Source organism: Lissotriton vulgaris, chromosome 1_1 (genome assembly GCF_964263255.1).
Source record: "Lissotriton vulgaris chromosome 1_1, aLisVul1.2, whole genome shotgun sequence".
Taxonomy (NCBI): Eukaryota; Metazoa; Chordata; class Amphibia; order Caudata; family Salamandridae; genus Lissotriton; species Lissotriton vulgaris.
In genome coordinates, this window is record NC_141685.1 from 1,418,522,665 (window position 1) to 1,418,548,485 (window position 25,821).

The window sequence follows — 25,821 nt, forward strand, 5'->3', positions numbered from 1 at the left end:
CCTGAATGGGCCTGGTCTGCCTTGGACAATGCTGTCTCCACCTCCAGCCAGGAAGCTTGGCCAGGGAGGGCAGAACTGGCGTTTGCTGAGAACAGATACTCTCTGCCACAAGAGAACAAGGGAAATTTTACTGTAAAAATTGGGGCCCAGACCCCAGACTTTTAGATTACTTCTGGAATTCAAGAGGAACCTTTGCCAAGGAGAAGAGCTGGAGAAACTGATGGATAAAGACTGCCTCTTTGCTGGGTGCTGTTTTGGGTTGGCCTGCAGTAGCTGTTTCTACCAAGGAGAGAATACAGACGTTGCTGTGTGCTGTGTCTCCTGCTTGAGGAAGATCTTCAAGGACTTGAAGTAGAGCTTGCCTCCTGTTTTGAAGTCTCAGTGATATAAAGACTTCACCACCAGCTCCCCTGAACTTCCTTGCTGACAGTTCCGACCTGCCAAGAGGTGCCTGTAACTGTGTTGGGCCGCTGCTATTGGGACCTGGAAAAGTAATGCAACTACGAGAAGCACGATGTATCCGCACCGGTTTCCGACACATTGCCAAAGAAAATGATGCAGCACCTGCCCACGGCCGAAGAAACCGCTGCACACCGAATTTTGTGCCCCGATCCCGGAACTCCGAGATCACCTCCTCAATTCTGACGCAGGCCCTGTGGTGCGACTGCAATAATCAACTCATCGTGGGACTGTGGCTGGAGAAACCAACGCAGTGCTGTTGCCGCCGCCGCGTCAAGAACCGATGCATCCCCGATCCTCACGCATTGCACCGGGCACCAAGTCTACAAGAACAACGGAGCTGCAATAAGAAACAGAAGTATCACCTCCCCACACAGTAAGAAACCAATGCACCAACTCCTCTTCAGTAAAGAACCGACACTACACCTCCCCTGAAGTAAGGAACGGACATCACTTTCCCTGAGAGTAGGGAACCAACGCATCACCTTTCCTGCGGTTGTTTTTGTTTGTGACTGTGATGCATTCAAGGTACTTTGTGTTGAATGTGTTGCAACTATAGTTTGCAATGGACAGAACTGTTTCTACCTTTTTAAAAATCATATTTTGATAACTGTATTGTGTATTTTGTTGTTTTGGTCTTGTTTGGTTTTAGAGAAAGATTACTTATTTTTCTAAACTGGTGTGATGTCCATTTGTAGTGTTTTTACTGTATTACTGCATGTGTACACAAATGCTTTACATACTGCCTCTGAGATAAGCCTGTCTGCTCGTGCCAAGTTACCAAGGGGTTGAGCCGGGGTTATTTTCGAAGTGTATCCCCCTCACCCTGACTAGGAAGAACGGTCCCTACTTGGACAAAGGTGCAAACCATTGCCAACCAGAGATCTCCATTTCTAACAATTGTCATCAAGGGATGACGAACAGTCACCAAGGCCAGCCAGGGAAGAACTGTCTAAGCTGCCAACAAAAGAAGACAAATCTTCATCCTCAGTGTGAAATGAATACTCAGCAATGACAGCATGTGAAGAAATATCACTAATGTCAACAATGGCAGAACAATCATCAGCACAGGGAGAAGCAGCTGCAATGGCAGTAGATAATGTTTCAAGGATGGATGTCATAAGAATGGGAAGATATGTGTTCACTGCTAGTTAAAGCAGCTTCAGACAACTCTTTTGTTCTCTTGCCTCCGTTACAACCTTTAGAAGGGTTTTTGGTACTTGCACTCCTTTATTTTAGTAAACAAAGCCTATGTTGATTTTTGTTTTGGATATTTGGGTTTTCTAGTAGGGAAAGATAGTTTTCTTTGTTCCTTTGTTTGCAGCTGAACTCAGCAATTCTATTGCTAAAGATAAAATGTCAAAAATACAGAAAATGGGTTAGGGCATGGCATTGTACACTGTACATAACAGTGAGGAAGCACAGAGCCTTTCACACACATGAACGTGATTTTTCTACGGCCATTTTGTTAATTACCAATATACAAGATCTGTTTTATTGCATATATTATTTTCTGTATGTTAACATTGTATGTGATTGTATACACAACCATGTCGACTGCCAATGGTAACTGTGGCATATCTCTACTTTTTGAGTGTCCTAGGGTGTCATTTCCTAATTTTGGTGCACAACCCCAGTGAAATCAATGGAGATACAAAGTGGTGTTGACTCTGACCTGGGCCAAGTACTTTTTGCAGGGCGCACACAATTAGGTCTTTTAGTGGGATTTGACATAGTGTGAAATGGAGAGACACCGGGTGGCTTCTCTCTCTCATTTAGGGTGAATTAAGAGGGATGCACTAGCTTTCAAACTGTTTTTATAATAAAGCAATGACAGGTTACTGATATGAGCAAAAAAGTAATATGTGTTAATGGACTAACACTCATACTTACTCAACTTTTCATGCCGGGCTCAAGTTTGAGGGAAGCAGACTCAATTCCCTTTGCATTTACACTAGAAGTCCTGTTAATCCCAATATAATGTCAGAATATGCATTTACTACATTATCTCCATCATTTAACTACGATATTCAACAGCCCTACCTAATGGATTCAAAGCACAACCTGCTCTTTTTACTGCCTTTCAAAAGTACACACACTGTGCATGCTGGATAAAGGTGAAACGCAAGTGGCCATCTAGCATTCCCAGTGTATTGTAGTGTAGTTCCTATATTCCCAATAGGCTCTGTACATTGGAATAATATACACTATAGATTGGACATAGGACTGAGGTCAGTATGTCTCTATCGAGTATATTGAACTTAATTGTGTGTGCCGACTAACTCAGAGGTCACTAAAAACTTTCTCGAATAAACAAGAAGGGATTAGTTTCTGACAAGCGCATAAACATGACAACTTTGTTTACCTAGGACTGGAACAAATATCTTCAGAGTCGTGGAAACAATAGATAACTATTTTACCTAGTCAATCGTGCATGCTTTGTTTCTACAGAGTTGCAGAGAAATAGTGAGACGGGCGTTTTCAGTAAAAGGATTTATTGAACAGTCTCTCATGAAAGAGAGGTAAACTGCTACAATCGTTAGACAGAATGCAAAGTATAATGCTTACTGCATGAATAGTATTATAAAATAATACTGTAATAGCATTGTCTGTTGCTATGACATGTAAAAATACATACATAAATAACACTACATAAATAACACAAGCTAAAATACTCAACTGGTGCTTCTAAAATACGCCTACCCCAATGTACTTAACCTAGGTCTAGTACCAGGGAAGAAGTATTTGCTGCTTAGCATAAGTTTTATGTCTGCCAAGAATTGCCAAAGGTTTCTCTAAGTTCTAATCAGCTCCATACCTTTAGAATGAAAGAGGTTGGTATCTCGGTCTCGAGAATCGATTTTCCAACACCCCGCAAGGGAAGTCAGAAACACTGGAGCTGGATTCCCGGCAGGGGGATGTCAGCTTCTTTGTCAGAGCGTCAGCTGGAGAGTCGGCTTCCTTCGGCACTTGCTGTAGCGAGCTGCGTCGGGCACGTAGGTAGTCGGACTGCACCGAACCACACCGTGCTTTGCCACAGCAAGTGAAGGTATATTTATACCTTGAAGGTGTTTAGGAATGCCAGCATTGACGTAAAGTCAGCATATGTCAGGCATATGAACGTCATGGATGAACCCCTAAGGAATAGTTGTTCATGCATAATAATGAGTTTCTTGGAGAAATCAATATCCAGGCTAGGGGAAGTCCCTTACAGCTTAAGAGTCTGGTTTTCCAAGAAATCGTTGGGACGTAGATGAACGGATGGAAGTAGCCATGCCTGTAATTAAGTAGCATGGGCTATCCCTAAATAAGGGCTTGATTTCTATGCCTATTTAAGGGCAACGCGAATTGTACCTATATAAGGGCATGAATCAGGAAAATTCATTAGGAAACTAAAACGCTATACAACACCTACTACACTTTCTTATGTACAACGTTACTAAAATTCTAAACATGTTTAAGATATCTAAAACATATCTACACATGAAGTGTGAATAACCCACCCGAAATACATAAAAATGCATTTGAACTGGTTGTACACATAAAAGATGCATATGTGCTATACGCATTTAAGAAATGTTTTATTCTAAGCATATATGTTGACATTTGAATTCTAAATGAATGAATCATGAAAATATACATTTATGAAATGGCTCTTAAATACAGAAGAAAAAGCCGAAACCATTTCATGTCATATTACATAAAACTGTTTGTATGTGGACAAGGTCAAATATTGTCTCTGGAAGTATTCAATAAATTCTTTTTCTAAATGAAGAGTTCTACTTTAAGCAGATTACTTTGTGCCAAAAGATGAGAAACATAAATTTGGAAAAAAAAAATAATCATAGGAAAAAAATCTTTGTTTTGTAAAAATGAAGGTCAAATTCAAAGTCTCTCAGAACACTGTGTGCTCAAAATTCAGTGTTAGTGCTTGGAGAAAACATCAAATCTTCTAAGTCTGTAAAAAAGTTGTCTATCATGGTAGGTGACAGTTGGATTACGTCGTTTAGAAGATTAACCGCACATAGATGAGAAGGATCGCCTTCAGCATTGGTCGCATTAGCAATGTTCAAATTAGATGGTACCTGTGTGCCTGAAGTGTACCTCAGCATCAGCCTTTTGCGTTGTGAGATCTCAATGGATGCTGTCATCAGAAATGGTAGCCGTTGGGGAAAACACTGCGCATGGGAGCTTACCGGGTCCAGCAAAGTATCAACATCCGTTGGCATGACTGATGGGAGTGTTAGACAGATGTCTAGCACGTATTCTTTTCCGCATAGCAGGCAGCGTAGAACAGGTAAGATGCAATCTTGCCAGATTGGTCTGAATGACAGAAACCATGTGGTATTCAATTCCCTTAAATTAGTTAATTCCAAAATGTGGACGAGGCGCTCACAACACTTCATCTCCAATAGAGCTCTCTCTATGGTGCTTGGAGTGGTGCTGGTGATTTGGCTTGCCATATCGTAGCAGGAGGAGCAAAAAGTGTATCCCTGCACCGAGTCCCAAAATGAGATGCAATGCGCCAAACACGGAGTGCACGAAGCTCAGTACCGTATAGTCTGCTCCCCTTTGAGCCAATTTGATCTGTTTATCAGTGAGATTGAATTCTAAAAACAGTGACGTAGTATTGATTAAACGCCAAGGCACATAGCCTGAACGAAGGTTTTGCAACGTCCAGCCTAATAGCATGATAGAAAGTAATTGCGACTGACCAAGTTGCAACATGACCAAGTCCTGTTCCATGATGTCTATGCAGAAGACACTATGCTGTCCAATGAATATATCCTGGATGACAGAGTTGTTAACCCATTGTCAACTACAGAGTTTTCTCTAAATTAATACGATTAATTTCTCATGTTCGTTCTGCAGTCTCTTGCTTGCGTAATCTTCCATGCTTCATGAAAAGCAGCATAGATACCGGCATATATAAAACGTTTATGGCGCGGTTTTCTTGGTCTTAGCAAGAATTCCCTAAGATCAGCGCCATCTTTCAGTAAATATAAATGTTGCTTTACATCCTTATGTGTAAATCTATAAAGCCAATCAAGGCAGAGCTTCCCTACACTGTATGTTGTTACTATTCCTGGATGCTGTCTTTGAAAATATCTTGGTTCTGGCCTATTGTATTTAGCCCCTTGTGTTTTGTTCAGGAATCTATCTTGACAGTTGTTTGTGTCTGTGGGCTTGATCAACCATTTTTTTCAATCTGGATCTGTTCTGTTGTGATGCAAAATAATAGTATGTACATCAACTTCCCCTTCTGAATTGTTATTGCTATCAGATGTAGGCGTAGGCATGGACGGATTGTTCATGTCTTTGATCTTGGCTAACCCAAGACAAGATGTCTGTTGGACAGTGTCATTTAAAAACATAATTTGCTCAGGGATGATACATGCTCAAAATAAAGCTTCTATACCCTGCACTTGCCAATCTTTTGTGCCCCAGAAAGTTTTTGTCTCAATGTTGTCCTTCCAAAAGTCGAAACCTAGTTTAGACAGTTGGACATAAAAGGCTGCAGAATAGATCTGTTTTGTATTGGTCAACATACTTTTCATTCCTGTTTTGTTTACATTTTTAAAGTAAAATGATTCAGCATTTGATACATTGAACCCTGAAAAGTACGGAAACTTATTGGCAGAAGTTTTTGAGCTACCCTTTGGTGGAGTAGGACAATGTTTCCATTGGTTATACATTAATACATTTCTAGGCTTAGTTGATTTGTGCAAGAAATGGTGACCATAATGATTATAACAATACATTTGTTCATAGTCTGATGAACCTTCTAAATATTCATGATTTGTGAATACCTAGACATTTCTAAGTCTGACATATTATTAACAGTCTTGAAGTCCCAATCATCAGAAAAAGTACTAGATGACACAAAGTCATTTAATGAAATCTTGAATTGGTGTGGAATCTTCAACAGCTGCGACGGGCCTAAAGGAAAATGCTACTTACCAGTATGCATCTGTTCTTGGCATGTAGAGTTGCAGAGTTGCACACTGTGCATAGATTGCCACCTAGTGTTGGGCCCGGATGTTTGCAGTTTGTTGTTGTCCTGAAATGTTCTTTGGAAGTCACAAGATAGGTGTCTCCTCCTTTGGACCACATTGCGCATGGGAATCGGCTCCATCCCCAGATTGTTTTTCGCCATTAGGGAAATGATGGAGCTTTGCAAGAAAAGGAAGGATGCCCATGTAATTTACATCTAATTAAGATAATAATAGAACAGACAAGGGTAGCCGGTGAGGCGGGTGGGCGTGTGCAACTCTACCTGCCAAGAACAGATGCATTCTGGTAAGTAGCATTTTCCGTTCGAGGCATATGAGCTGCAGATTGTACACTGTGCATAGATTGTATAGCAGTACCCACTCTTAGCGGCGACCTCCCCTATTTGTTGCAGTAGTTTGGAATAATGTTTTGAGAACAGCCTGGCCCACATTAGCTTGTTGCTTGGTTTGCACATCTACACAATAGTGTTTTGTGAATGTGTGCGGTGTAGACCATGTAGCTGCTCTGCAGATGTCATCTAGGGGAATGTTCCCTAAAAATGCCATTGAAGCCCCTATTTTTCTTGTAGAGTGGGCTTTAAGAGGAACAGATAACGTGCGTTTAGCTTTGTGGTAACAAATCTGTATGCATTTCACAATCCATCTAGCTATCCCAGATTTTGAAATGGGATTACCTTTGTGTGGTGGTGAGAAAGACACAAAAAGTTGTTTTGTCTTACGAAAGGGTTGTGTCCTCTCTATGTAGTATAGCAATGCTCTTTTGACATCTAATGTGCGAAGATCTCTTTCTGGTACTGTCTGTGGTTGCGAGAAGAATACGGGCAGTTCCACAGATTGATTGAGATGGAAGGGAGAAATGACTTTGGGTAAGAATTTTGGATTGGTACGCAGAACTACCTTATTGTGATGCATTTGTAAAAAGGGTTTTTGAATGGTTAGTGCTTGTAGTTCACTAACTCTCCGCAGAGAGGTAATAGCTACTAGGAACACAACTTTCCATGTTAAACATTGTAGTTCACATTTGTGTAAGGGTTCGAAGGGAGGCCCCATTAACCGTGTGAGAACAACGTTTAAATTCCACACAGGTGAAGGTGGTACTCTGGGAGGAATTACTCTTTTAAAGCCTTTGATGAAGGCTTTAATGGCAGGTACTCTGAATAGAGGTAGATGTTGTCTGTTTTGCAGATATGCTGCTATTGCAGCAAGATGTAGTCTAATAGACGTATAGGCTAAGTTGCATCTTTGGTGATGCAGTAAGTATCCTATGATGTGTTGAATAGACATTCATGCAGTAAGGAGGAAGGTTTAAATATCCAAATTCTAGGATTTCAGGAGCCAGATCGCAAGGTTGAGCTGAACTGGGTCCGGGTGTCTGATCTCTCCACGGTTCTGCGTTAAGAGGTGTGGAGACAGGTGTAATTTTTGGTGCGGTACTACCGACAGTTGTAGCAGTGTGGTGTACCATGGCTGTCTGGCCCATGTTGGAGCAACTAGGATGAGGGTCAGAGAATGCTGCTCTAGTTTGCGTACTACTAGTGGCATGAGTGGTAGAGGTGGAAAAGCGTACGCAAATCTGTTTGGCATTGCCTTTGTACAGTGGGTGTGGATATCTGGCAGCGAAGCTTGGGCATTTGGCGTTTTCGTGGATGGCAAATAGGTCTATCTGAAGTTGTCCCCACATCTGAAAGAATGGCTGAAGAACTTGCATATGAAGTTCCCACTCGTGGGTCTGTTGTGTTTGTCGACTTAACAGATCCGCTATGGTATTTTATACTCCTGGAACATGCGGGGCTAGAAGGAATATGTTTTGAGGTATAGCCCACTGCCATATGTCCTGTGCTAGTTGAGATAGTTGCAGGGAGTGTGTGCCTCCCTGCTTCTGTATGTAATACATGGCTGCCATGTTGTCTGTACGGACTAACACAGCTTTGTTTGATGCCTGCTTATGGAAAGCTTTTAGTGCTAGGAATATTGCTAGTAACTGCAGATGATTGATGTGGAGTAACTTTTGTTATGGTGTCCACCTGCCTTGCATGGTGTGTTGCAGGAGGTGGGCTCCCCAGCCGGAGAGCGATGCGTCCGTAGTTAAGATTATCTGAGGAACTGGCTCTAGGAACGGTCGTCCCTTGGAAAGGTTTTTGGTGTTCCACCACTGCAGAGAGCAATGAGTCCGATCGTCTACCAAAACTAGGTCTGTCAATTGACCTTGAGCCTGGTTCAACTGACGTGATAAGCATTCTTGTAGCAGACGCATTTGAAGTCTTGCATGGGGCACTATGAAAATGCAAGAGGCCATCATCCCTATGAGTTGCATAAACACTCTTACTGGAAGGGAGTGTTGTAGCTGAAACCTTGTTAGAAGAGTTTGTAAGCTGGCTATCCTTGCTGGAGTGGGATAGGCAAGCGCTATTGAGGTGTTCATTGTGGCACCGAGGTACTGTTGTACTTTGGATGGTTGTAGATGGTACTTGGCGTGGTTTATTGTGAGCTCCAAGCCGTGAAGCAGTTGTATTGTGGCATGAGTGGGTTCCACGCATTGGTTGTATGAGCTGGCTTTTATGAGCCAGTCGTCGAGTTACGGGAAGACATGGATGTGTTGTCTTCGTAAATGCGCTGCCACCACTGCTAAGCACTTGGTGAATACTCTTGGTGCTGTTGTGACTCCGAATGGGAGTACTTTGAATTGATAGTGATGTCCGTCTATTACAAATCTGAGATACTTCCTGTGAGCCTTGTCAATGGGAATGTGGAATTATGTGTCCTTGAGATCTAAAGTAGCAAGGAAGTCATTTTGCGACAGAAGCGGAAGGACTTGTTGCAGTGTGACCATGTGAAAATGTTCTGACTGTATGACTAGGTTTAGCGGTCTGAGGTCTAGAATAGGCCTTAGAGAGCCGTCCTTTTTTGGAATCAGAAAATGTAAAGAGTAAACCTCTTTGTTTTGTTGTTGCAGAGGAACTGGTTCTATTGCAATTTTTTGTATCAGGGATTCTACTTCTTGCTTTAACAGTGCTAGATGTTCTTGTGCCATTGGACGCTGTTTGGGTGGTATGTTTGGGGGGTAGATGTTAGTTCTAGATAGTAACCAGATTAGATAATTTGTCGCACCCACCTGTCTGATGTGATGTTGATACAGGCAGGAAGGAATTGTTGCAGTCTTCCCCCCAAAGGAGTGGAATGTTGGGGGGGAAGGGGAGGAAAGTCATTGGGTAGGGGTAGAGGCAGAGCGGGAGTTGTTGGTTTTACCTCTGCCTTTGTTGTTGTTACCCCTGTAACCCCCTCTTTGGTAGCCCTTAGTGAATGTGGATTGGCTAGGGGTTTTGTAAGAGGTGGAGGGACTTTCGGAGGAGTAGCCTCTAGTGTTGCCTCTGTATGATGAGCGACGAAAAGAACGTCTGGGAGATTGCTGTTGCAAGGCTCCCATAGATTTTGCTGTATGGTGTCTTTTATCATCTTTTCTAAAGGCACGTCAACATTTAGGCCGAATAAATGTGTCTCATCAAATGGCTGATTAAGGATGGAGTTTTGTACCTCAGGTTTAAAACCTGAAATACGTAGCCAGGCATGTCTACGTAGGAGGGTGCTGGTATTAATTGCTCTTGAGGCGGTATCTCCGGCATCTAGGGAACAGCGAATGGAAGTGTTGGTAATATTTTTACCTTCCTGTGTTAGTTCATTGGCCCTACTTTTGTATTTGTCAGGTAGATGCTGCATTATGGACTCTAGTTCATCATAATGAGCTCTGTCATATCTAGCCAGCAAAGCTTGGGTGTTGGCGATGCGCCAAATATTAGCTGCTTGAGACGCTGTTCTTTTGCCTGAGGCATCAAGTAGCTTGGATTCCTTGTCTGGTGGTGACGTCTCACCTGATATCTGAGAATTAGCACGTTTACGTGCATTAGACACTACTAAAGAGTCTAATGGTACTGGACCTTTAATATAGACTGGATCAGTAGGGGCTGTTTTTTATTTTTTCTCAATTCTAGGATTGAGGACCCTAGCCCTGACGGGGTCTTTAAAAACCTGTTGCATGTTTGATTACACCCTTAAGCATTGGTAAAATGGCAGTAGACCTTGTGTGTTATCAAAAGTGTCTAGTAGGAAATCTTCCTCCACCACATCGGTGTGTAAGCCCACCCCATGATAATGGGCAGCTCTTTGGACTAGTAGGTTAAAACCTATAGTGTCCTCTAGTGGGGATGGTCTAGAAGGGTATATGTCGTCTTGTGGGACATAAGGCACATCAGGGGTGTTGCAATCATCCCATGGATTTGGTGACTGAGGGGGTCTATTGGTCCTTGCTGGGTCATGTGCACCTCCATCTGTGTCATCAGAGTCTCTGTCTACATCATCTTGTGGATCAGGGGATGGTGTAGGTTAATGGTGAGGTGGAGTAGGTGTAGGAGGAGGAACAGTATGGGGAGGTGGAGGAGAAGGCACTCTTAATGGAGAGATTGCAATGTCTCTCTTCTTTGGAGGAGGAGGAGGAGGTTCTGGTGCATCAAGTGGTCTCTTTTTGGAACAGAGAGTCAATTGACCAGTCTTAGGATCCTTGACAAGAGTTTTTTTGGTTAGGATCAGGTGTGAAAAGTTCCTCTGAACAGGGCAGATCCATCGGTGTTGAGGTTTTTGGCTCCGAAGGGTTTTTTGGCACAGAGTCGGTAGCTGATTTCGGTTTAGAAGCGTGCCCTTTTGAAGTGTCCTTTACCAGAACCTGTGTTTCATCGGTTCCAGGTGTTTTTTTCAGTTTCGAAGCTTGTGAATCTGGAGCTTTAGGTGATTTTTTAGTTGGCTCCGAATGCGGTTTCGGCATCGATGAGCCGCTGCCAGTCTTCGGTGCAGTGTGCTTCGGTGTCGGAGCAACGGTCGTCGTGGTTGACGAAGATGGCTTTTTCTTAGGTGTCAGTGTAGGATCAGCACCGTGGATAGGCTGGCTCGAGCCCGAGCTGTCTGAAGGCTTAATGGGCTTCTTTGCCGGGCCCGAAGGCGGGGCGTGGGAAGCAGTCTCTTGGTGTGCACCCGGGCGGCTCATCTGGTGGTAGTTAACGAATGATGCCATGCACCAGGTGACCATCCCACATCCACACTAGAGAGGCTTCAATTTCAGAAACATTAATTCCTTCATTATCTTTATGGGGGCGCAGGGAAGCAGGGTTTATTGCAGCTATGTGACAGACAATAGAGGTGTGGAAAGGGGCCGAAAGACAGATGAAATGGAAGAAAAGTCTAACCAAGAGCACACCGTTGTGGGCGGGCAAAGGGCTGCCTGAACTGGGGAAACTGCGGGGTTTAAGGGGAAGGGATACAGGCGGGGTCACTACACTAGGCAACATAATCAAGAGGTGGGACATAAAATCTTTCTCAGACCTCCAAGCAGAATACCAATTGTCTCATACACAACGATACAAGTACCTACAATTACAACACGCTTGGAGGGCACAAAAGCCTGATATCACAGACATCCCTGAATATGTACTGCTGGAAGGAAGACTTCTATAGGGAGAGATACCCTCTAAAGCGTTCTCTTGGACTTACAAAACCCTGTTAAATAACATCCCTGACAGACTGGTATCTCTGAGAGGAAAATGGGACGAAACTACTGGCCCCTTAGAAGATATAGATTGGGAGGCAGCATTGATGCACCCGAGAGAGGTTGCCATTAAGCTTCGTCTACGACTAATACAATTCAAAGTCCTCCACAGAGTGTATTGTGACCGAGGGAGACTCCACGCGATGGGAAGGGCGGAGACGCACAATTGTTTACACTGCAAAACCAGGGCACATACATACACAGAATGTGGGAATGTCAGCATGTACAAAGATATTGGTAAAAAATAATACAGGAGCTAAGTAAGATCTTAGAAATACAGATACCCCAGATCTCAAATATATTATTCTAGGCATCCGTACAGACTTAGGTATTTCTAGCTATCAGCTATTACTGTGTAATCTGGGGCTTATCGTGGCTAAACAGGATATCGCCAGACACTGGGGAAGAAAAAACCTGCCCACTCTGGCGGAAAGGCGGGCAAATATGGACTTCTATATGGGGCAGAGAAAACAACCTACAAGGCTTGAGGTTGCCCAAAAAAATTCAAAAAAGTTTAGCAGCCATGGTTAAGACATTATGGTCTGGAGGTGGAGGATAGTGGATCTGATGTTATGCACCCAACAAGCAGGAACTGTGAGACTTAGTCAGACAACCTCACTGCCTAAGGGGAGGAAACCCAAGTGGGCCACATCTAATATGTTGGTTGGGAAGGGCAGGGAACAATGGAGGATGAAGCCCCAAAGTGTATTCTTTGTATGCATGACAATAGCAAGTAATTGAATAAGGTAACATTTGATGTATACATGACTTACCTGTTGAGATTCTGGCAAATGGTTAAAAACAAAATAAAAAATAGTTTATAAAAAAAAGAAAAGGACTTTATTAGTCCTATGGACCCACTTGTCTGCAGGAATACATCTTATTGCAGAAGTTGTTGACTTGTCTTTTGAGTAGATCTCAACATAGATTTTTTACATATGTAATTTTGATAGTGATAATGATTTGTTTGAAAGCAAAACATATAGATTGGTTAGTATTGTATCTCAGAGGTAGCTATACAACAACATTTTAAGAATACTCACCAAGGAGATTCATCATTGCACTGAACATCTCAACTTTGCTGCATCCCTCAAGAATATTATTTACAAGTGAAGAAATGTTGTTCTTAGTAAGGTTTAAGGTTTTCAGCTCAGTGAGACCCAATGGCGAATTAATGTCAGAAATGTTATTTCTGCAAGACAGAAAAAATCACACTGAGACAGAATATTTATAAAAGATGGTCCAAGAGATATCAACAACATGCCTCATGCCTTCATAAACTCTAAATATCTTAAAATCATCCCTGGCATATTAAAATTGTATTACATGTCATTATATTGTGCAGGTCTTGAAGCACTACACTTGCTTCCCAAAGAGGTATATCAAACAGTCAAATAAATTCTGGAATACCCAAAGAGCTATGTAAAACTTAAACCTGTCAGACTTCCAACTCTGCATCTCCAAACATACACTATTCTGTTTCCTTGGACCAGTCAAAGCCATTCTCCCTGAAAATGTCAGAATTCCCCCTGTAGAGATTGGGTGGTTATTGCCTCTTGGCACTGGTTCCAGTTGTTTAGTTACTATGCTAAAATATACCTCAAAGATTAGCATAGTTTTCTCTGTTTCAAAAAAAATATCAAGCTTTGTGTGTTTCTCATACTTTTGTTTCGGCCTTGTTTCTCACACCTCAATTGCTTCACCAGAGAGCATTCCATGCAACTTGCACCATTCACCTCTCCTCCTTCTTCCCCTTGTTGCCTATGTACTTCACAGTTGTTGTGTGAGTTACACATAATCAATACCCAGTAAAGTAATGATTAACGGAAGGTACAGTGCAATATTATGTAGGTTCAGATATGAACATTGGTATGCCAAGTACGATGGACAATGTTTTTAAATAAAATAGTGGTGCACTAACCATTCAGCACCCGAAATAATGGGGTGATATCTGCCCAGTACAGTAGTCTTCTAATAGAGGACACCTGAACTTTTCATGCCAAAACACTGAAGAGCTACTCTTTAGGAATTTACTTTACTCTTGGATATTTGACTTATAAATAAACCTTTCAGGTCTTCTGTATATCGAAATTCAAGATCTTGGATATGACTATTGCTTCATCCTGATAAATGGGGAAGTACCTGGACAAAACATCAAAAACATGAGCAAGCATAGCACAATAATGTTTCCTAAATCCTTATACCCAGCCTTCAAACAAACTACCTCCTCAGATGGAGATTTGGGAGAATGCTTGTGAGCTTTCACACAAGAGGCTTGCATTCTGCCCGGTCTCTCCATAAACTTTGCAAAGACCCAACGCTGTATTACCAGAACTTACACCACCGTATCCCTGGCCTGAATTGATAGCCACAGTTATAGGGGTTGTCAGCCATGCCCACCCAGATAGCTCCCCTGCCCCAAGATCCCTCACTTAGATGAGAGAAATTGCAAAATCAGAAACTGTCACGCGAGAAGCCCAACTCCGAAATATCACTGTTGGTTTGGGTTTCTGAAGGATAATAGGTAAGACCGACCCTAAAAAATTATCAGGTGATCAACAGTTCCTGCATATTATTGCACTACATTTACATGAAGACAAGATCCCAGGAGTGCAGTTGAAGGACACATAGGAATGGTGAGGCACTAACCAAAAAGGGAATGATGTAAATTGTCTAGGAGGTTTTGATTACAAGACAAAACCTTGACCTGTTCACATTGAGGATTTGCCTAGTCCTCAAAACACCGGCTTCCAATACTATTTTCAGTAGAGAGATGGGAAAGAGGGAAGAAAACTAAAAGTAGGATTTGGCTTATAAAAGAGCTAGTGAGTAGTCTGCTGTTGGCCATGGAGAGTAATAAATCTATCAAAACCAAATTGTTTACTTATTCACAGGTGTGAGAACGTGGTTTGTTAAATGGGGTGGATTGAGGTCCGCCACAAGTAATAAAGGGACTGTCCTGTTAGATCCAATAAAAGATTTAAGAAATTTAAACAAGAGCTCAACCCTTGGTAGCTATGGCACAGAGAAGACAGGCTTAAGTTAGAGAGAAGTCTACAGCTTATAATAATACTAAAATAGTTAAAAGGTCACAAACACAACATAATAAAAATACTACTCTAATTTTAAAAAATATAGACTGATGTAATGAGCAAAATGACAAAACTCCAATAAGGGGAACTGGAGATATGAATTTTGAAAAATGTAGATGAAAATAGTGTCAAAAAGCACGAAGCACCAATGGGAGCCAATGATCACGGAGGACCAGGACCTGGGCACAATTTTAGGCCAGTCGCCTAGGTACGCGGGTCAGACGCACCACTTAGATTTGATTTAATGAGAGGTTTCACATTGCAACTTAGTCTTTTTCTGGAAGTCAAAATCCTCCAGCGGAGTAAGGCAGCAGGCTGTATCCGAGGTGGGCTTCATGATATCAGATAGGCGTTTGACGAGGCCCAAGTTAAGCTGTTAGTTTTGTTGGGAAAAGCTCAAAGCGGAAATTGTTTTGTTTCATGACTAGGGAAGTCCTTTCATTGGTTGGATACTTTTGGCACCTTCACCGGGTCAAGACGTAAAAGGTCAGACTTAGTTTCTTATTCGGAACTCGAATGCTCCAGCAGAGTAAGGCTGGGGGCCTATACCCAGTGAGGGCTCTACAAGGTCCCGCTGAAATGGGTTTGCTTCTCCAGGGAAGCCAAGAGAGGGACAAGCCTGTTTCTTAAGTCCAGTGATGCTGTGCCTTTGGCAGATCAGCTTGGCAGGTTCATCTTGAGCCTCCTGAGGTCTTGGAGTCCAACATTTTTTACGTTCCTAGTTTTCACAGAGGTTGGGAGAAGTCCAAGTTAGATACAGCAGAGGGTCACAGCACCTCCAGAGCAGCATGTCGGTGTCAAGACTCATGCCTGCATTGGCCACCAGCAGAGCTCAGGTCAATTCAGGTCCAATAGGTATTGGTCAACTAACACTTCAAGAATAAGGCCTCTTGCAGCTTGTTGTGTCCCTGTAGCCACACAGGTCAGCCAACTGACCCTTGGTGACCACTTCTTTTCATGGGTACAAGGTGGTGTAGGCTCAGCCCTTCAGGTCTCCTCAGAGTTCCCAAATAGCAGGTGTAGACTTCAGTTCTTCCACAGATCCAGAGTGTTCTGAAGGCGGTGTCCTATTGTGCAACGTTTAGACATAGCACTAGAATGGTTGTGGGTTGACTCCTGGACCCTCACTAAACAATAGGGTACCATTTCCCACTGGTACACTATCCACTGCTGCAGCAGTTTGTGTATCCTACCGCAAACAATTTCACAGTACCCCTCACTAATTCCAAACCCTTCTCCCCTTGTGCAGAGTCTGCTAGACCACTCAGAGGAGTTGTAGGGATAATGAGAAACGCCTCCTCTGTGATTACTCCAAACCAGTTCTGAGGACAGCTTTCCCCCAATAGGTTTGGTGCTGTTTGACTTACCAGGTGTCATCTGACATCTGCTTATGGTAGGGCAGGCCCTTTGAAGTAAATGAAGTGCCTTGACTCTGCCCAGCTGGTCTTTCTGCCTTGGGAAAAAAACACCTCCCGCATACAGGTTATTCGCTCTGCTCTGGAATCTGTTTTTACACCTTATAAGGTTTGTTCACCGGCTGGACACAGCTGGATGCTAACACCAATTAGCCGGAGCTTTAGTCAGGGAAAATATAACTTTCTTGAACATTTATCAAAAATCCAAATTTAGCTTTAGGTTTGGCTTTTAATAAATATTAAAAATAGTTGTTCATCATTTTTCTAACTGGTCCCTAGCCTGAGATAGCAGAATTAATATTCGATATTGCTTCAAACTTTTTCTCAATATGCCGGTGAACCATCCAACAGTAAAAATAGCTTCTGGGTGCTAGTCACTATAAGGACATGATATCTGTAAATTTCGACATGTCTTACTTTTAAATGCAATGCATCATTCCTTGTGGGCTACAAGGCATACATAGTGGTGATTTATTAATATTTAAAAGGGACATTTTTACTATCAAGAAGGGTCATGCAGCAGCCAGACTACAGTGTAAGCCTGGAGTCATGTTTGTCCTGTCATATTATTGGAAGGAATAGGAGTGCTGGAGAACCCTTTTATCTTTACTCCCATTGCTTGCCATTTCCCTCTTGTGTGCTGAGGCAGATAAGACTGGTTTAGGCTCTTCCTCTAGTGAAGCAACAATGTGGACTGAGCTCGCTATTGCAGAAGTGAGCTCTATGTAACACCCTGTTGAATGACTCATGCTGCCTCTTCATCTGTGTTGGCTGGCAGCAGAACCATATTAAAGTAATCCCACAGACTCTGCTGCTTGAGAGTTTTGAAAGTAGACCCTCGTGCACTTAACTCCTCCTGGTTACAAGTGAAAGAAGGTGCAGTGCAGCGACACCATGCATGTGGACACACAATACTGCCAAATGTAATGTAGGGAGAGGCGATTTGCAGTGGGAGCACACAGAATAACACTTTGCTACGTGAGCTTGCATAGCAAAGGGTTCTCCGTTATGCTGCATGTCTGTTTTCTGTTCAGACACAATAGCTTTTGCCTCGAAGAGCCACTGTGCAGCCATAATGAGGCGAAAATTAAAAACATATCACAGGAGCGCTAAATATGGACGACTCAGGGTTTCATGTGGTACTCTATAAATTAGTTATTAAATATAAGACATTAAGCTTGTAGGCCAAAAATAACCTTTGTCAGGCTACACATTTTGTCCTGTTTGTGCAGCCAAGAGCAGCACTTTATACATATAATTCAAATTTCTTTAGTACATTGATATGTTAGGTTAGGATGTGTCAGTTAAAATACAGTATGTAAGCATTTTTATGTCCCACATCTCTAATTTAAGTTCTGAGATAGAGATGCTGCTTAATGCTCATACTTATCTGAAGCTTTGATTAAACTTCAGAGGTTCTTACCATGCAGGCCAGAAATGCATCAGTAACTACACAAATCTATCCGTCAAGAGGACACTCATGGTGACCATTCAATAGATTAATTTCTTGAAACGCCAGGCAATCTGAATCTGTCAGCTGCAATTGGCAATGTGACAAATAAGCCAGAGAAAAACACCATAGCCTCCACATTCCTAGGCTCACGGGACACCAGCATGATATGCTGTTATGAGGCCAAACTTATTGTTAGAACCATATGGCTCTGAGTCAGGTGCAAATAAATTAATCATCTTCCTTGTATGTGGCTTAGGGAGGTTAAGTGGAAATCTCAAACTGTGGAAAAAAGACATCCACACAGTACTCATGTAAAGGAGCACCAGCAATTTGGCAGATTTCAAGCTTAGCGAGTGAACTAAGATGACTTGTGCTCAAATCCCTGAAGAGTAGTGAGTTATACATGCATTCTTTTAATTGTTTTTATAACGGCCTGCCTTGGTTGGAAAGAGATCAGTTTTGAAATGTGGTTTAAGTAGTCAGTACATACAAGTGTGCTTCTAAAGAGAAATGTTAAATAGCTGCCCTTTCCAACATTGTGCAACTCTTGATTGCCATTTGAATATATTCTATTTTTCACAGGCAGAGCTTCGAAGAGAAAGCTAAACTAATGTATAAGTCATCGCAAAACGACAACATACAATAGTTGCACCTAAAACACATTGTGCCACAACTGACAAAGATTTCTGAAAAGTGTTTTTTTGCAGTTTTAGAAGGCGCAAACTTGGCCTCAGGGCATTATATTACTTTACAAGAGTACCAGTATCACTTCCCATTTCTTAGGCACAGGGAGATTGGATGATTTGTCCACAATCACAGTATGCTGATTCGAGGCAGGGATTGGAGCCTGGCTCCCAATTCTAAAGTTGGCATTACTGGCCACCAAACTTCATTTGCACCCCACTTATTTATTTTATAAAAGAATGTTGAAAATATCGATTTGAAAGGAAAAGTGCTATTGCCAATGTTCACACCTCTTGTAACGTATTTGTTGGATAGAACTCTTGACACAAATATTTTTTTTTAAACACTTTGATTGAATGATTATCTATGAAAGTAGGAAAGTGCATATTAAATAAAATCTTCAAAAGAAGAATAACGTTTAGGTTACCTTAAATATTAATGGATAATGGCAAGTCACATGCCTACCAGAATGGCCTTTTCAAAAAGGTACACTAACAATACAATAAACTAATACCTGTGGTTTTCACATGGCTTCCACAAAATGTAGATATTTATGTGGAACTCGACATATAGAAACACACGGAGAACTCAAGCTATTCCTTGTGAGTAGCTCATTAGATTGTACTTTACATTCTGACACTTAAAGCTTGGCTTTCTTTTGCTTAAAGAAAATTAACATCAAAGCAAACTGGGAAAATAGCACTGTGTGAGCTATTCACATATGGTATGAGCAAGCTGAGATTCCCATATTACGTATGCTGTAAAATATATCAGGGTGTGCTTTTTGCTTGAAAGCCATTTTTGCACTGGTGCAAAGAGATAAGGGCCAGATGTACAAAGCCATTTAGCTTTCCAGAAGCCTGCAAATCACAAAATCGTAGGGTTTGCGACCACTATGTAGCCTTTTTAAATGTACTAAACCCCTTTTGCACTTCGGTAACAGGGTATCAAATTGCATAATGGGTTTAAAAAAGCATTCTTAATAGCAATTGGGCATTCATTTCCAACGACATTATGATTCTCAATGTTATGTATCAATGGTTTGAGACTGCAATTTTGGTAGCAAACCACTGAGGCTACCAACTCCTCAAAGGAGCTAGTAGCCCATTCATAAAGAGACAGAGGTCCCAGTGTGAGTAACGTTTTTTTAAGAGTGGGCAGTGACTAGGGATGCATGTCCAAAATATTTACTTTATTGAAGTACAATCACAGACATGGTGGTCTGCTGACCCCAGTATGCCAACATCCTTGTGATGGCATACAATCGGAGCAAATCAGTTTTCAAAATCAGAATCGATTTTCAAAAAGCTGGTGCCCAATATGCGACCAGTCTTTGTGAATCAGTTATTTGTACATCTGCCCTTCTATGGCTACAAAACACAGAAGAATGTACCTGGAACCTTACAAGAGGCAGGTTCTGAGACAGTGATTGTCCCAGGCCAGTCATGGGCAGTTCATCTAGTCATTTAGTTGGCTACTGCTTTCCAGTCATTTCTTATGCCACTGCATTCCACTACTAGCAGGTAACCAAAGTGTTGTGTTCGGATACAGATTATAATACCTCCTTGCTTGGGGAAGTTTGTGTATAAATGTGCTAGACTCTTAGTGTTCTGTCTCATCTGATCGTATCACTCCAGTCACAAATGCCAGTGCCTGAGATGCCACAGTACAATGTTGAGACTTATGCTCATCAAGAGAAATGAGTTGAATGTATAGACTCCTAGGCAGTAGGACATGCTGCAGGTTAGGTATGATCAGGGACTGAATGGTTACTTTTAGATTCCTCAAAGAAGCACCAGCTGTTTGGGTCTTCCTCAATGTAGGGATTGAAGGAGAGACTTCTGATTAAACAGAATCAAGGTATTGGAACTGTTTGAGAGGTGAGGTGTGAACCCACTAAGGCTTATTGCAGTCACACATTCTTGTACTTGGGTCTGTTATTGGTGATCAGGACAAACGCATTTTTAGGATACAGTTCTTAAATTCCGCCAACGCCAGCACTAGGACACCACTACTTTGCCACCAAACGGATTGTGAGACCGCAACTTCCACCTTGACGTAGCGGACGACCCGGATGCGGTTAAACTGTTGGATATCACATCTCCACTGGGTCTGATACCGTTCGTGTCGGGGCCAACTCATGAGAAGGGGCATACCCTGGATCAGGTGTTTTCGTCTGTCCCTCTTATGGAGGTTGACACCCTGCCGGTGCTCTGGTCCGATCACAGGCTGATCAGATTTTCGGTGCTGGAGAGTGCGCGGCCGGATAATAGTGCCTCGGTCTTGTCTAGACCGGCCTCGAGAGCGCTGCACAGAGTGACACCTGACATGCTGGAACAGGCGCTTCTGGATCACCCTTGTCATCTTTCGGGCGATCTGGATAGCGACACTGAGGCTCTGCAGCTGTGGCTCATTGATAGGCTGGACGATCTGGCCCCCAAGGCAGCCCCCCGATCCACGGTGGCACGGCAATCTGCACCGTGGTTTACGGAGGCTCTTCGTGTGGCTCGCAGCCAATGCAAGGTGGCCGAGAGGGCCTGGCGACGTTTGTATGATGGGGAGGCTAAACTCGCCTACAAGGCGGCGGTGAAGGCCTACCATCAGGACATTCTGGGAGCTAAGAGGGACTATTTGGCTAGGAGGATCGAGGCATCCGCGAACTCCTGTAAGGAGATCTTCACCATTGTGAAGGAGTTCACGACCCCTAGTTCCCAATCGCCCCCTTTAGTTTCTTCAGATACGTGGGCAGGTGATCTTGCCGGCTTCTTTACTAATAAGATCAAGGCGATTCTGGCCTCCTTTGTGGAAGGACCGGAGGATGGAAGCGGCGTCACCGGGGCTGGGTGCGGACTTCCGCACACACCGGCGGCGGTGCTGTCTGATTTTCCTGCTGTTTCCAGCAATGTGTCCAGGCAGCTGTTGGCCAATTTGAAATCTGGCTCGCCACTTGACCCCTGCCCCGCCAAATTCTTGGCTGGGATGGCGGAGGTGGTGAATCCGCTGGTTAATCCCATCCTCAACGCCTCTCTGAGGGAGGGGAGGGTCCCTAGCTCTTGGAAAAGAGCGATGGTGATCCCCCTCCTAAAGAAACCGGGGCTCGACGCCGAGGCTCTGGCCAATTATAGGCCAATTTCACTTCTTCCGGCCCTCACGAAGATCACGGAAAAACACGTCCACGGTGTCCTGTCACGCTTTCTGGAAGCTAACAATCTGCTCCACCCATCTCAATCCGGTTTCCGCCCCAATTTTAGTACGGAAACGGCATTGCTAGAGGTCACTGAGATCACCAGGGAGACTCTGGATGTCGGCGGGAGGGCCATGCTGGTCATGTTAGGTCTATCGGCGGCCTTCGACAACGTCCCCCATAGGGCGCTCTTAGCGAGGCTTTATGACATCGGCCTTAGGGGGACGGCGCTCAGGTGGTTTACATCCTTCCTTGAAGGCCGCCGCCAGACGGTCTGGGTTTCCCAGAGCTCTGCCGAGATGCCGCCATTGGGAGTTGGGGTTCCACAGGGTTCTGTGTTGAGCCCCACGTTGTTTAACATCTTTATGTCCCCTTTGGCGGCATTGGTGGAAGCATATGGGGCCCAGATCGTCTCCTACGCCGACGACACGCAACTCCTCTTCACATGCGGGAAAGACCAGGAGTTTGATGGAGGGAGAATTCGGGACTGTCTTACATTGGTCTTTGACTGGTTCCAACGGAACAGTCTAAGGGCCAATTCTAGCAAGTCCGAGGTTCTATTCTCCGGTTGCGTTGTCGATCCGGAGTGGCAGCACTGGTGGCCGTCCGACATGAGCCCTCCTGCACAGTCTTCCTTGGTGGCTAAAAATCTGGGTGTCAAGCTGGACAACCAGCTGTTGCTGCGAACACATATTCTGGGTCTGGCTGGCACCTGCTATGGAAATTTGAAAATGCTCCGTAAATTCCTGCCCCTGCTGTCTGAGGAGCACAGGCGTATTACTGTGCAGGCTCTCGTCGGCTCTAGGCTAGATTATGCTAATGCCCTCTTCCTTGGCCTCCCTGATTACCTAGTTCAGCGCCTACAGGTGGTACAGAACTCTGCCGCCCGGGCTATCTTTGGCCTGCGTAGACGAGCCCGAGCTTCCGGGCTGCTACAGGCGCTACACTGGCTGCCTATCTGGAAGCGGATCCAGTTTAAATCCCTGACTTTGATGCACAAAGCCCTGTTTGGATCAGGGGCTGGATACCTGCGGCGGAGACTGGCCTTTTATCGACCAGTCCGCTCCTTGCGCTCGGAATCCCTTTACAAAGCGGTGGTCCCTCGGGTGAGGAAGGCCCGCACGGGAGGGCGCTCTTTCAGCGGCAAAGCTCCACAGCTGTGGAACTCGCTTCCTCTTTCGCTGCGCAGCACTGCCAATTTGTTCCAGTTCAGGAAGAGCCTGAAGACCTGGCTTTTTAATCTTTAGGCTGTTCTTATTGTTTCAGTTTCAGTTCTTTTTCTCATTCTTTTTGCTGTGTTGTGTTATTTTTATTCTGAGCTGCAGGTGGAAAGCGCCGGGACACTCTTTTCGAGTAGCCGTGCGCTATACAAGAACGCTGTAACATAACATAACATAACGTTTCCCCCTGCTTTCCTGTCCCTCCCGCACTCGCCAACCTCTAGCGCAGACCGGGGGGCCACAAGTCCAGGCATCCCCCTTATGGCGCCGGACATTGAAGCCATCAGCCAGCTCCAGGAGGCGCCTAAAAAATGGAGTGGGGCTTCCGCACCGCGGGACGCATGCGGGCGCGTGCCAGGAGGAGCCCGGGCCCGTCTGGGCCCGTCCAAGACTGTTCGAGGCTGGGCTGGGCTTCTTGTGAGTTGTTTGTAAATGTTTTTTAGTTAATGCATTGTTGAGTCAGGGGAGGTATTGTGTGCCTGTCTGAGCAAACTACATGGTTCATAACTATTGAATTCCTTTGGGAAGCGCGTAGGTTCTTCTATTGACGAATTTTAAACATAATTTCTAATTCGGGAAAGGAAGGACCAAAATCAATAATATGGGGAAAGATACTCCCCCACCTGCAAGGCCACTCACTAGACATAGAGCACAAGTTCATACTCCAATTGTTGAACCCACAGCTATAGACAAAATGTTAAGGCAAGCAATAGGAGCCGTCTCCAGTGAAATTGAACGCACTGAGAGACGCCTCTCTTTAACACCAATACTACCAAGATATACTCCTACTATTGAGTCAGTAGCTCATTGTTCTTCCCAAATAATAGATTCCCCATCCATTTCAGATCGATCGCCTGCACAAGTAATCGCAACGCAGGAGCTACCCAGTAAAACATCCAAGGGTGGGGGTAGAAAAAAAAGGTGACCACAAGAAACAAAAATTGCACAAGGGAGGGAAACCTGGGAACTACACTCCAGTGGCGGGGCCAACCCATCCGCATTCAGGGAATACGGTTGGTGTCAATAGTAATGAAGTAATAGAGCCACCTATTTGGGTTTCCCATTTGATAAAGGAATTAAAATCCCATTTTGAATATCTTATAAAATCTGAGCTCGCAGCTGTATTCAGCTGTATCGATAAATTATCTTCATTGGTAGACTCTTGGGGAAGTAAGTTGGATACTGCTTTGAATAACATTCATAGTAATAAATCACTGGTTCGTACCTCTGTATCCCAACAAATCCCTGCGATCTCACCCATTTTAACTGTGCCATCCTTTTCAGATGAACAGTATCCACCAGCTCAAACGATTGCACCAAAGGGGCTGATCCATCCACTCCAAGAACCCCAGGGTCATTCTCCTCCCCATCAAAGTGCGACCCATGCTCCATCTAACGCCCCAGGTTTGAGAGCTTTGGTAGCAACCTTGCATTGCCCTTCAGAACACTGCCGCCCTAGTAAGGGCAATGGAGATAATACAGTTTTACACCGACCCCATCCTAGGGAAACCAATGCCACCTTGCTGCGTATTGACCTGTCCCCAGCCTCCACTCCATATGTGGTCATACTTGCTGGAGTAGCGGAGTTGGAAAAAGGTAGTGCGGAGCCCTACCCAGAACAAAAAAATAAAACGATCCATTGGTTAAATAAAAAACAGACCATTACCACCCCAGATCCATAGCGAAATTGTATTCGCGCGTAGGGTAAGTTGGCTGGGGCCGAGGCAGAAAGAAATCATGGGAGATTGTGTCTTGATAAATTTCAGGGATAGTCGGGCAGTTCATCATATTCTTGAGTGGGACTTCCACAGGGCAGCTAGTGGTATCCAGACACTTCCCCTAGGCTACATTTATCCCCCCCAGCCCCCTACCACCGAGTCTAGGAAGTGTGTTAAAAAAGTGGGAGATGAGAGCTCAGCCAGGCAATCTATCTAATTTGGGCTGGGGTTCTGAAATTAATTCACCTTTCACTATCCCCATCAGCAACCGATACAGTTCTCTAGAACAGGTGGACTGACTAAAACACTGTGTTAAACACAATATATCAAAAGATAACCAGCTAGCTGACCCTAACAACTATGACATAATTGAACCTACTGATGAGTATATTAGGGGAAACCAAGACAGTCTACTGGTGGCTAATATCTTAGTATCCATTAAGGGAACTTCTGAGGTCTCTCCTGGTTTCACACATGGACGGATGGGGACTACACATTTAGTATCATGTCAACAGGAGGAATTGTTGCCCCCGCAACGTCTGCCCTTGGAAACTGCTAAGATTAAAAAAACTCAGTATACCAAGTTCTTATCCTGGAACATAGTGGGTCTAATATAAAAAATGGACCTCCCGGATTGGGGAGATTTTATAGACACCCATGAGCTATGTCTCTTCCAGGAAACTTGGGCAATAACATCACTGTATAGAGTAGGTTATGTTGCCTACTGTATACCTGCATCCCAGGGGCCCTGGGGGAGACCCTCAGGAGGCCAATGTATTTGAGTTGGTATCCATCTAGGATGCACCATTAAGATGGTAGACACCTCTTCCCCAGACATTTTGTGTATTCTTCTTTCTTCAGATACCCTCCTTAAGTTACCTATTATTAAGGTCTACTCGCGTCCTGTGAGATCTGGCCAAACTTTGCAGACATTAGATTGTCTGGCCTCTTTTCTTTCCACACTACCTGAGCCAATACATGTAATAATTGGA

General features: G+C 43.8%; 1 protein-coding gene across 1 annotated transcript in view; it reads right to left on the reverse strand.

Annotated features, from left to right (window-relative positions):
* Positions 1 to 25,821, reverse strand: part of LRRK2 (leucine rich repeat kinase 2) — a 2,096,839-nt gene that overhangs the window by 1,202,385 nt on the left and 868,633 nt on the right. Inside the window, exon 25 of the mRNA XM_086967213.1 lies at positions 13,107 to 13,255. Within this exon, the coding sequence (XP_086823339.1) occupies positions 13,107 to 13,255 (149 nt within the window). The remainder of the gene's footprint in view (positions 1 to 13,106; positions 13,256 to 25,821) is intronic.